The sequence below is a fragment of the Dicentrarchus labrax genome, unplaced genomic scaffold (genome assembly GCF_905237075.1).
Source record: "Dicentrarchus labrax unplaced genomic scaffold, dlabrax2021, whole genome shotgun sequence".
Classification (NCBI taxonomy): domain Eukaryota; kingdom Metazoa; phylum Chordata; class Actinopteri; family Moronidae; genus Dicentrarchus; species Dicentrarchus labrax.
The window spans coordinates 12,869,520-12,882,461 of record NW_026136701.1 but is presented as its reverse complement, the minus strand read 5'-3'; the positions used below and the strand labels follow the sequence as shown (position 1 = coordinate 12,882,461).

Genomic DNA, 12,942 nt, shown 5'->3' with positions numbered 1-12,942 from the left:
CATTTTGAAGAGAGAGCTTTGGAGCATCTGAGTAGCTCACACGGTAGAGCGCGTACCACATATCAAGGCCATACTGCAGTGGTCTTCGTTTGAATCCCTCCGATGTATGTCATCCCCTCTCTCTCCCACAGCTTTCCTGTCTCTCTCTACAGCCACTATCTATAAACGAAATGCCAAAACAAAATATATTAAAAGAAAAAAGCTTCACTACCCTTAACTGGTCTGTTCTGTCTCTTCTCTACTATCTACTGTTTCCATCTGTCCTTCAATGTTGTTTATCAAAAGTACACTACATTTCCTGTATTGTTTACAACAACTACAATATACAGCGATTATAAAGTGATTTCCTCCAAATTTGGTTCCACTTTCCCAGTACTGTTTCCTGAATATAGAATGCTTGATGAGCCTGTTTCTTGTCTCACTGTCAAACTACTACCACTGGATCTTGCTTTACCAGACTTTTCTTAACTGTGCGGTTTAACACATCCTGCTGACATCTTCTCTGTAAGTCGTCTCTAACGTGCTCCCTGTGTTCGTTGCTCCTTTCAGGACCATGCAGAGATTAACTCCACCATCCTGCGAAGCCAAACTAACACTGCACGCGTGGAGGGCCTCAGGCCGGGTACAGTCTACGTGGTTCAGGTGCGGGCAAGGACTGTGGCTGGTTTTGGCAAATACAGCAGCAAGATGTGCTTCCAAACCCTCACAGATGGTAAGGATCGCCGAGCCAGGAGAAACAGCTCTCTCTGTCTCTCTCTATCCGTCTCTGTCTTACTTTGTCTCTCTTTCTCTCACACACATACATCCGAACTCTTTGTAACACTCTTGTCGCTCTTTGTATTTGTTGTTGCATTATTATTAGTAGGTGAGATAGAGGGGAACGGTAATGTTTGATTGCACTTCTATTTCTACAGCTAAATTAATTTCCTTCATGCTCAGGTTTGAGTGTGTGTGTGTGTGTGTGGGAGCTTTGAATATGTAGAACGCTGAGTGTCTTTTGTTTGTGCAACTAACTGTGCTTGATCCAAAATGCTTAGCTAATTGGTTTTTCACCCGGTCCTTCTGTTGCTGGAGAGCCATCCCAGAATGCATAGCTGTGATTAGTAGTTGATGAGATTAATTTTTTGCCATGGGGGGGCTGGATTGTTGGAGAGGGAAGGGGCTGAAGAGGAGCTGCAACACCTGCTACTCTGGCAAGGTTGTGGAACTATGTTTATTAGTGTAAGTGCAAGGAGGTGTGTGTGCCGGGTTGGCGGTGGTGGCGTTGCATATCACTTCCTCATGTAATACTTTTTCATAGCCTTGCCAGGCAGTAAAATCGGGGCTAAAATTAACACAGCATGATTCACTCTGGGTGGATTAAACATTTGACTGGATATGTGTAACATTCACAACCAGATTTGCCAAGGTGCTGCATCACTGTTCCTTCCTGAACTACTAGACTACTATGCCAGTGTGGCTATAGTTCATGATGTATCAATGACAGGAGTGACATTTCCAAATTGTATTGTGTTAATGGCGATGATAACAATGAATGAGACGGTGATGATCTTGAGGGAGGGGAAGATGGGAAGGATAATAATGATGATGAAGATGATCATTGTGGCTATTTACCTGTGCAGAGCAGATGTAGTGGCACAGCCATGGCCCCATCGCTCTCTCTCACGGTCGCAAATGATCTTTCCCTCAAACACAAATAGGATACGTGCACACATTTCACGCTCGCTCACACAAGCACTGTAAACGGTTCACCCGTTGGCTCGCTGCCACAGCGCGGCTTTCGTCAAGGCAATTAGCAGCAGACGCTAGAGAACTGCTGACAATCACACCCACGGCTCCACCTCCTGCCCCTCTGCCGGTTTCCTCTCCCCTTGTCATGCTGCTCCACTGTCTTGTGAAGACACCACCTCGCCACCCAACCACTGTTCTCCCTCCATGTCTTTTCTCAAATAAAACATATAATCCCTTTTGTCTTCCTGTCAGCACATTTTCATACACCTCCACAAGGTGTCCTTTCGCCACCTCTACACACAAACACACATACTCACAAGCAGTGAAGAAAGAAAAGTGATTGGTCCATCAGTAAGGTAACTGATGTCACAGCTCCACGGTTCTCTACTAGAGGCCTTGAGAACTAACTGATTGTAATAGGAGCCTATTTACCACTGGAACAGGTAGCAGTGTGATTTCTGGTTGTCAGGGAAAATCACAATCTCATATGGGTGAAGGAGGAGATTTATCTGGACCTCTCACGCCTAATATGCATCAAAAGGGAACAGGAAGAGTGCCTGGAAGCTTGGGTAGCTGGAACATCATTCACACTGTTTGCTCGAAACGTACTTGATAAATGTGCAAGTTAAAAGAGTGAGCAATTCCTGTCACATTGAGTTTCCTCATATATCCCAGCTCTCGCGCTGCTCCGAAGATGCATTAGTTCTCCCTTTATCACTTTAATCCAATAGGCCCATTCTACACGGGGGATTGGATTTAGACGCTGATTTGCCTGCAGCATGCTAAATCGTGCATTGCTTTAACTACTGTGTTTGCTGGTGCCAACGTCGAGGGAAGAAAGGCACACAAAACTGAGGTTTCTGCTGTGTAGCGTTTTTAGGCAGGCATTTAAGATGTCCTCTGAACTACCACCAGCCTGCCCTGGCTACGTACTTAAAACATGTTTGGGCTATATGTGTGATTGGCAGTAGATGACTTCCTTTTCAACACCTGAGAAACAACATTCCAAGATGTGCTTTCTTGTCTGCTTGTTTCTGACAGGTGCAACAGAGAAAGCGGAGAGGGCCCCTCGCGCTCTCTCACTCACTGTCTCTCCGTCTCTCTCCTGGTTTATCAAACACAACCTGTCAGTCAGTCTTGCTAAAGCTCGCCAGATTTCAGTCAGCACAGCTCAACAGAGAGCGAGAGATCTATATGTTTTCTTTATCCATCAGTACACCCAGTCCGCTTTGCCTCTTCTTCCCCCTATCTCCTCCTTTACCTCCCAGACACACTCACATGCACACCTCTGAATAAACACAGTCATGCTCCTTAAGCTCCACCTAAGCCATTCATAATATTGGTCCGTCTTTCTCTTTGTGTAACACAGATGACTTCAAGTCTGAGCTGAGGGAACAGCTTCCTCTCATTGCGGGGTCAGCGGCAGCAGGAGTGGTCTTTATTGTTTCCCTTGTTGCTATCTCCATCGTGTGCAGCAGGTAACCACGTTTTCCTATTTCCGTCCCACATTTTCCTTTTTCTACTACACTCTTCCCTAACAAATAAACATAATTTAGCTTTTTTTCATACTCCCAACTTTTTCTCTTCAAGAAGAAAATAGCTACAAATGTAGCCTGCTTTTGCCATTGTAATGACAGCATAGAGCTTCCACGGGAACTTTAGCAAATATAAAGGTAGGCCCAACATGCTCCCCATAGCTTTTAAAATACAGATGGCAACACAGCATGAAGATGGATTTCCATCACACTATGATGTATTGCACAAAGGAATCTGACCATATATGACTACTTCACATATAAAAGATTATGTCACAAGGAAAATTCAACTCCGATAAATCTGGAAATTGTATCTCAAAATTGCTGAGATTCTGTAACACTGAAACTCATCTATGACTGTATGTTTTTGAGACATACTGTAGGCCATTGGAGACATAGCCAGGTTATTCTTTGTAACATTCAGTATGTGAGCTCTTTACTGTATGTATATATACATATATATACTTTTAGTTATAGCAGTCAGTTTGATGGAAGGGAAAGCTAAGTTGAAATATTTGAAATATTAAATTCTGTAGAGAACTTAACAACTCCAACTTTGCCCTGTTAACTTACTTAAGTCAAGCCAATTTAATTTTGCAACAGTTTGTCACATTGTCACATTCCTATCTTGCTCGGCTTTAGATATATGAAAGTCGAATTTTCTGCAGTGCTGTGTGCAACTTTGAGCAAGTAAAGTGTTCATCAAACGGGCCAGACTCTTTTGATGCTGAGGCAGAGGAGACAGATGAAAAGCAGAGAGATCCTATCAAGGTCTAATTAAAAATCAGCTCATTTTCATAAACTTCATTTGCCATTGCTAACCCTCTGCGGCTGATTCAATTTCAGCCACGTCATTTTAAGGCCATACAGAGAAACATGAACAGTAATAAGGCCTCGTTTACACTTCCTTTCATCCTGTCATCTCTCTCTCTCTCTCTCTCTCTCTCTCTCTCTCTCTCTCTCTCTCTCTATGCTCTCCTCTCTCTCTCTTCTTTCAATATTCATTTCTCCCTCAGGAAAAGGGCATACACCAAGGAGGCGGTGTACAGTGACAAGTTGCAACATTACAGCACAGGAAGAGGTGAGTCCATCCTAATACTACATCTCCTATATACTAGCAATTGTGTTTTGGTGCCATACATTTTGTTTGTTCATTTGTTTGTCTGTTAATTTCCTGGATATCTTTAAAACTACTTAGCAGATTTGGGCGACCAAATAGCTATTTATGAAGCATTTTACATTTTGGCTCAGAACTGCTGAACTGTGACACTTATTATGGTTCAAGATTAATGCATCACTGCAATCCGTGTAAATTGTCTGAGCAGAACAATATTTTGTACCACTCCTTACTTGGGTCTAATGACAGAGGCTGTACATATTATAAAGCCCCTTATATGTATTTATGATAGATAGATAGATAGATAGATAGATAGATAGATAGATAGATAGATAGATAGATAGATAGATAGATAGATAGATAGATAGATAGATAGACAGACATCACGATCACACACATACACACCAAACACACAGACACACATCCATCTGCATACACAGTTATTTATTTATTTACTTATTTTTTGTCTTTCTTTTTGCTACTCCATCTTCACCATCTGTTTACTACATACCCACCAGCTCGAACTCATGTTCTATTCCTCACTTTGTTTCTGGCCCCTTTGTGTTTGCCATTTGTAATTTGTCTTACTTTTTACAATCTCTTTTGATTTGACTTGACTCCACTTGTTTTCTAACCATCTTATTGCACAATATAATATATATATCAAAATAAAGCACCTTGAGGCAAATTGTGATTTGTAAAACTGGGCTATATAAATACAAAAGAATTATAAACATGTTAACTATTCCTGCCTAGGTGAGTGTTGTATTTAATGATATTTGCTACACCTGCATTTTCACCTTAGTCCAGTCCTCTACTGCTGTCACATCATGTACTGTATGTCAGAGGACAGATACATAAAGCATGTACATGTAAATAATGCATTAAGGAAAAGGAAGTAAGGTAAAAGAGAAATAACCTCAGGTAGCAGGCGTTTGGGGATGTAAACGTCAATTTCTTTCCTTTACACAATGATACTGACTGACAGTCATCTCTCAGGGCTGTACGATATATGTGATTGAGTCATGTTATGAGCACCCCCTTGGCACCGACTGATGAGGGGAAGGAGCCTGGAGGGACACACACACACACACACACACACACACACACACACACACACACACACACAAAAGAGTGTGTATGAGATTTGTACCGCAAATGAAAGCCCTATGTACTGCCGACCTAGCAGTCTGAAAAGGCGCTCACTCGAGGGGATAGAGTTTTGTTGAGCCTGACACAGCAAAGCGCTTCAACACGGTTACTTTGTGTCACAGTTACAGCAGTGGCAGCTAGGGGCTCATTAAAACTGCTGTGGGCAGAAGAGTCAGTTTTGTCACGGGCTATCTTTGGAAAAACCAAATGCAATTAACACAAGTGGTGAAAATAAACAAAAGATCAGAGACGCTTGCGGCCCTAATCATCAAATAAGCAATTTGAAGTGGAGAGGAAATAAAATGCTGATAAGGGATCCTATTCATAGGTTTATTCCTTCAACCTTCAAACCGCCAACACTCATGAAGTAATCCCCCACCCCCTGATTTATTGTTTTCTTCTATTCTCTCAAGATTTGACTGACAGTTTTGTAATTACAGTATTCAACGCAACAATTAAATAGCGCCGCTCAGCCAATTGTTTTGGGTGAATCTCCAAAAATGTGGTGCCGGCATTTACCCAGCTGCCTACTTTTCCAGCTGTTGCCACACACGTCAGGTGATGTCTCCTCATTTCCAGCCCACCTAATGTGACAGGCATCAAAAGGGATGCTGCTCATACTGTAAATCCAGTAGTGCAGCCATAGAGTGGCCATGGTTATGAAAATCAGACTTTCCCAACAATACACCAAATACTGGGTGGGATGTCGTGACAGGCAGATTAGAACACACGCATGAACACGCACATCATTCCCACAGATTAATGAAGAAAAGCGTTGCTTGTATGGCTTGGAGGGTATATTTCTTTGTTTTAATTGCCCACATCAGGGCATCATCTCCATCACCAGTATTCATCCCAACATACTGCACACACTGTACTGCATCTGAGCATTTGTCAATTTTACTCCATTCCCTTTCACTCTTTCTCACACTTTAACAACTTGTCAACATCAGTTAATTAAGAGACATCCTTTCCTAAGCGCTGCATGTTTACTATATGCCCTAATGCTTCTCTGCATATGACAACAAACACATCTTAAAATCACTAATCTTCGAACCCTGTTTGTCACTTTGTAGCTTCAGCTGTTGTTTGTGCTTCAGCATCTGGTGCTCAGACTGAAAGAGAATGGGATTCAAAAGCCCATTTAACAGATCTAGTTATTGTTAGATGCCAAATGTATTTATACTTCAGTTATTTCTTTTTCCTGTGATTTCAGTGAGTTAGCTAATGCATGAACAGAATTTGTAAGCATCTGTAGATTGTTGTGACATTTGACATTGACCTAGGTCTATTATAGGCCAAACTTTTTTTGCTAATCACAATTTTGTTGAAGGCACCACATGCCTGACAAATGCAAACTAACATCTACACAAATGTGACTGTTAATAACATCCAATTTTTAGATCCCCTCTGTGATTTCCATACTAATAAGCTGCAGTGTGTGTCGGACAAAAGATTTTCTGACATCAAACGATGGATAATTAGTCTGTGTTTAGTAAGTAAACTCAACCCATTATATTCTCAGAGCCACAGGATTAGTGTACATCTTGGACTAACATGAAGCGGGAATGTATACACTATAGGCATATAGTATCCTTCAATTGTTGATGTTAATTGCTCAAAGTGGATAATCACATAAAACACATTACTATATCCTGAAGTTGTTATTTGTTAACAAATATTGTCAGGCAAAAGGAATTAGAAGAAATTATATGTCTTTGGTGAAGGACTAACATATGAAAGAATTCCTTTAACTTGAAAAAATGAGGATTTGTGTTTCGTTTACTAACATTGCTGTTTGTCTTTAGGCAATATGTAAATTATGGGTACTAGGACCAGTAATTTGATTGTACCCATAGCTTGTAATAGATTAATGTAAGCATTACTGCCGTACGGTTGATTTGTGGATACATTAGGGCCATTCAGTAAACGAGCAGGGCAGACTAATAGCAGGCTAAATGTTGGACATTGGTGAAAATAACATGGTTAAGTGCAGTGCAGTAAACTGTAATTTATAATGCTGGTCAACTAAATACTCTTAACCATTTAGCAATTGTGTCATTGCCTAGGCACTTTGTTTGGATTTATTATAATCCAAATTCAATATATTTATGAGTATGTCAGTTTTTCCCATTTATGTTTACATGCAGCCATCTAATTGAAAAGGGTATGAAAATATGGTATGTGTTGAGTGCGTGTGAGTCATTGCAGCAGCCATGCATTCACTCCTGACAGGCTTGTTGTTTTATATGTTGGGTAAAAATAGAACTGACGTTTGGATACATTTGCTTCATACACTCAGATGAAGGACCTGATGAAATATTAAAGCAGGAATCTATTTTTTATCCAATGGCCATAAAAAGATGAGTCCAGTTAACCAGAGCTGTACCAGAGGGAGAGAGGGAGATAAACTGTTTGCTTTTTAAATTATACATGAAAGTGGGCTGTGGACTGTGAATTGGAAAGTAATGGGTGTACTTCTGTGTACGTGCATACATTTGTGCTTTAGATTTTGAGCGCATGTGTTCTCATATGTTTGTTGTTGTATATGCTCCCTGCTGAGATTTTGAGTCCCACCCAGTGCTACTGCTGAGTGAGAAGCTTGGCGACACTTGTAAATAGCATGACTTTATGGAATGCAAAGCTGTAAACCCTCCGATGGATTAACTTGAATACAATCTGTATGGAATCTCTAATGAGCAATTACATTCACACAGACACAGTTCAAGGCAATTAGTGCGGTAACTAGAATCAGCTTCTAGTCAAGAGCGAGGTGAGGCACCTTGATCCCTCCAAGACCAGACCTTATCCTCCCCTGTCTCTTGAGACCCCTCCCTCTCTCTATGTGGCTTATGCAAATGAGCAGGCACAAATTGACTTGATGGAGATGGGTTTATTCCAATCATGGCTGCCAAGGTTTTGACTAAACAGCTCTGAGGAAAAGGGCAGCCCTTAGGTGTCACTGTAGAAATGATGATTTGACGTCTACTTGCTCGCCGTAGTGTCCGTCTCTGCAGTGTGTATTGAATTTGTTTACAAGTGTTTTTCGGCATTCCTCCCCACCCAGCTTGTCAACACAGAAAATCTGTCCTCGGTTTGCAGACATCGCCTGTCTGTGAACTGAGCTCACCTATTGCAGAACAGCATAAAGCACTAGTTGATAGGGCAGTGGTTTTATCTCTTTATGAGCTCCTATAGGAAAAGGCTGTGGGGAAATTGGTTCTACCACTATCAAAGAGCAGAGACTGCTTGGGTAAGGGATAAAAGGGTAAAAAAAATCTGTCTACATTTACTCTTTCTATATACCATCATCCCTCCCTCTATCCCTTCATCTCTCTCCCTCTTTCTGTTTTTTTCTGGTCTGTTTCTCCGTTCCATGTACTGAATCATCAAACCACCATTTTGTTGTCGGCTCTACTCGCAACTGAGGATGTTTCTGTAATCCTCTACCTATACTATTTAATATGTGCTAATATTCATTTACATACTGTAGTGCTCTTACCCATCTGTGAGGAGTACCGTAGAGCAAATGGAGTTATCATCATTTACCACTTTTAATAGCTTGTAGTGATTGTGAGTCATGCTGTGTCACACTGTGATTTAGGCGAAGACTTGAAGGGCAACTGCATTCATCAACCGTTAACACTAGACATTAGCCAAAGAAAAAAATAACAGTTTCTTCTTCTTCTGGAAAGCTCATTTAGCACTTTGGTTGTTCTAGAACTCTCTTTGCGAGCCGACATGTCTAACTGCCCCTCCCCACTGGGCTGCCCGACCCACTTCTCAGGCTCCCCGGGGATGAAGATCTACATAGATCCCTTTACCTACGAAGACCCCAACGAAGCTGTACGAGAGTTCGCCAAGGAGATTGACGTCTCCACTGTCAAGATCGAGGAGGTCATTGGTGCAGGTATGGAGAGTGGTTGCTATGGAACAATCTTTGTGTGTGTGTGTGTGTGTTAGTTGGTGTGTAGATGTGCATGTGTATGCAAGGTGCAAGGTGACTATGGATTGCTATATTTTCATGTATTTCTTTATGTTATTTTATGTTATATGTGTATGTGTGCTTGTGTGCAAACAGGTTTAGCTTGAATCTGTTCAAGGTCATAAAGCCTAGCCCTTTTGGCAGCCACATCAGATGGGAACATGTCAAGGGCCCATGTCAAGTGCACTAGCAGCATATAGGCCAGCTACCCTGGGACCTAATGGCATTAGAAATAACTCAAGCCTTGCGGTCTATTCCCTGTGCGTCTCTGTTTTTGGATCCTATTAGTGTTGCTCTCTTACATGTGCTACCTTGCATCATCCCCTTTCTTTTACATGTAAAAAAATGTTTTCTGTCCTGGTTTCAGAGTGATCTCTTATGTATTGTTAAAATTGATGAACAGGTAACTAGGAGCTGATGGCTTTGAAGTCAATTCTCAGCAACTGTGGGTGAAATAGCTTCAGCTTACTATGTCCATGTGTTTCCATCGTGTCGTTTCCTTTGGACCGGGCACACGTTTTTTATAGCAGGGAGTTCATGCTGATACCATATGTGTGTAGTTCATACGGAGGTTAAAATACCCCTGGTAATGAGACTGGGCCTATAATAGCGCCCGTGGACTGGCCTACTCAGCAAGCTAGGTGTGAGGAAGTGACAGAGATAGAAAAGGGGTAAGGATGCAAGGGGACTAACTAATTAAAGATTTCCGGTTTTTTTTTGTGTGGTGTCTCTGCAGGACACCAAGGTGGTGATAATTAATCAAACAGGTTCCAGATATTTACCAGATAGTGCTTGGCTGTTATTCTTTGATTGGGGAATATGAGGACACAGGCTTTTAGGATAGATGACTATGGTGAGTCAGAGGAGCCACACTGTTAAGAATATCATGAGGGAGCAACACTAGAGGATTATTGGACAACACTCAGCATGCTTGATATAGACTAAATCAAGATCTATAACAGCAGTGTGGGAAATATTTCTGCCTAGGGACAAGAGATGCCAATAAGCTTGATAAATGAATAGATTTAGATCTCATCAACTCTACTAATCTTTTGACTGATCTCTTTTTGATCACACAAAAGTAGATAAGTTCTTGTTTTTGACAGAGCAACCACTGTGCATCTCTTTATGTTTCTGTTGTAGGTGAATTTGGGGAAGTGTACAAGGGCCGCTTGAAGCTGCCTGGTAAGAGGGAGATCTATGTAGCCATCAAGACCCTGAAGGCAGGCTACGTGGAGAAGCAGAGGCGGGACTTCCTGTCTGAGGCATCAATCATGGGCCAGTTCGACCACCCAAACATTATCCGTCTGGAAGGTGTTGTCACGAAGAGCCGTCCGGTCATGATCGTTACTGAGTTCATGGAAAATGGTGCCCTTGACTCATTCCTCAGGGTGAGTAATTTTTGTGAACGCTTACATGTACCATGTCATACAAAGTTGCAAACAGTTAATATAAGGTGATCAAAATTCAGGAGTTGAATACAGTAGAAACCTTGCATCATGGAACTAAGAAGCTAATTGTGAATTGAAACAATCCTAGAAAAGGAGTTCAGGCTATGAATTCCTCTAATACAAATTAGAATAAGCCTTCTAAACCTATCTTGTGCCAACAGAGAATATGTTTCATGACAATGAACATGATTCCAATCATTCTTAATTTGGAAATTTCCATTAGCTAGCCGTATCAGCCTTTAATTTCTCTATTAATGCCTGGAGCTAATAATGGACTCTTCACTCTTTCTTTTATAGTCAGGATTGAGCAGACATACAGCTTAATCAATATTCAACTCGCTTTTTTTCCTCCTTCAATCTCATGGATTGGTGTTCTATTCCACTTTGATCTAGGGTGGGTTTAAAGGGGCTCTTTGAAGTTGGCTTTGCTAACCGCCACATCCGACTTGTGTTTCCATCGATCTCTTTTACCCTCTTATTTGTTACTGTGTTTCGGGGGTTCAAAGCTTGCTCTTCAGAGCATTCACACAGGGGTAGGGGCGCCATGCTTGGATGTTAAAGAGATGGATGCCTGCATGCCCGAATGAAACAGTGCTTTAACACCTTCAATGAGCAAAATCAGCTTCAGGAATCCATTTTGCTTATCTAATACAAGTACTCTTTTCCTCTAGACATTAAGAAAAGAGCTCAGCATGTCGATTTTTTAAAGGCAAAGTGTAAACAACAAATGATTTAAAAGAAAGGGAAATAAAAAAAACTGAAATAAATGAACATAATTACCTACTTTGAAAAAACTCAAATATATGGGAAAGGCAGGTAGATTAGACTGTTCCGTCTCTTATTTACATGTAAGGTGTGACAACACATCTTATCTCATTGTCACTGTATGTGTATGTACCCTCTGGCTGTGGTAATAATTTATATATTTTCTAATTCTGGAGGAATGTCCCACTGGGCCGCCTTGATGCTAAGTGCATGCTTATTTTGCACTTATATTTCCTGATAGAGAAACAGATTCAAACAAAAGGTATTTAAAATAACAACATTCAAGCCAGGACTATTTAGTCAATATAATATCTTTAAGAATTTCCTCCAGCTATTCTCATTTATGTTAATCATGGCAAAGATAATATCTAAATTACCATTTTTATTTGTTTCTTTTCTCTGTCTGCTAGCAAAACGATGGTCAGTTCACAGTGATCCAGTTGGTGGGGATGATGCGTGGGATCTCAGCTGGGATGAAGTATCTCTCCGAAATGAACTACGTCCATCGTGACCTGGCTGCACGAAACATTCTAGTCAACAGCAACTTGGTGTGTAAAGTGTCTGACTTTGGCCTGTCACGCTACCTGCAGGATGACACCTCTGATCCCAGCTACACCAGCTCTCTGGTGAGTACTTGCATGATTAATCTTTTATTTAGCTTGAGTGCCATGGGTAGCGTTTTGTCTTTTACTAAACAAGGGTTTATCTGCATATAATCTATCTTGTAAGTGTCCTGTCAACTTTTTATTGACATACATGGCAAATGAAACATTCAAACAATCTATCAGTTTAATCAGATTGTCTTCTGAGACTGTCACATGCTTTTTAAGGTCTTCGAAACCTTTCACCTTTTCAGTCCCTTTTCATTTTATATGAGCTGTCTCTTTCTTCTTCCTCATCCTCCTTCGTCCTCCTCCCTATACTCTGCAAGTCACGGACTGGAGGTCTGTCACATCTTCATTAGTGTGGAGACAAGCCTCCTCTGGGAAGGCTCCTCTCTCGTTGACATGCCCAGAGTGCAGAGAAACCAAAGGGCATTGCGGCCTCTCAAACTGACAGCTTCCACCCCCTCTCTCTCCCTTCCTCCTCTCTCACTCCTCATTCATTATTACTGGGGCATCATGGGAGGCTTTGGCTCCTCATTAACTCCTCCAAACTACAGATCTGTAATTATTAGCAGCCATCGTTAGTTCATCTTCTGCCTCT

General features: G+C 41.3%; 1 protein-coding gene across 3 annotated transcripts in view; it reads left to right on the top strand.

The window, feature by feature from the left end:
• Nucleotides 1-12,942, top strand: part of LOC127365242 (ephrin type-B receptor 1-B) — a 148,630-nt gene that overhangs the window by 116,012 nt on the left and 19,676 nt on the right. For 2 of the 3 annotated variants that reach the window (XM_051403155.1, XM_051403138.1), the window contains 6 exons: nt 550-712; nt 3,101-3,209; nt 4,283-4,347; nt 9,257-9,445; nt 10,664-10,911; nt 12,147-12,362. In XM_051403155.1, the coding sequence (XP_051259115.1) occupies nt 550-712; nt 3,101-3,209; nt 4,283-4,347; nt 9,257-9,445; nt 10,664-10,911; nt 12,147-12,362 (990 nt within the window). The remainder of the gene's footprint in view (nt 1-549; nt 713-3,100; nt 3,210-4,282; nt 4,348-9,256; nt 9,446-10,663; nt 10,912-12,146; nt 12,363-12,942) is intronic. The other variant, XM_051403146.1, reaches the window with a different exon arrangement.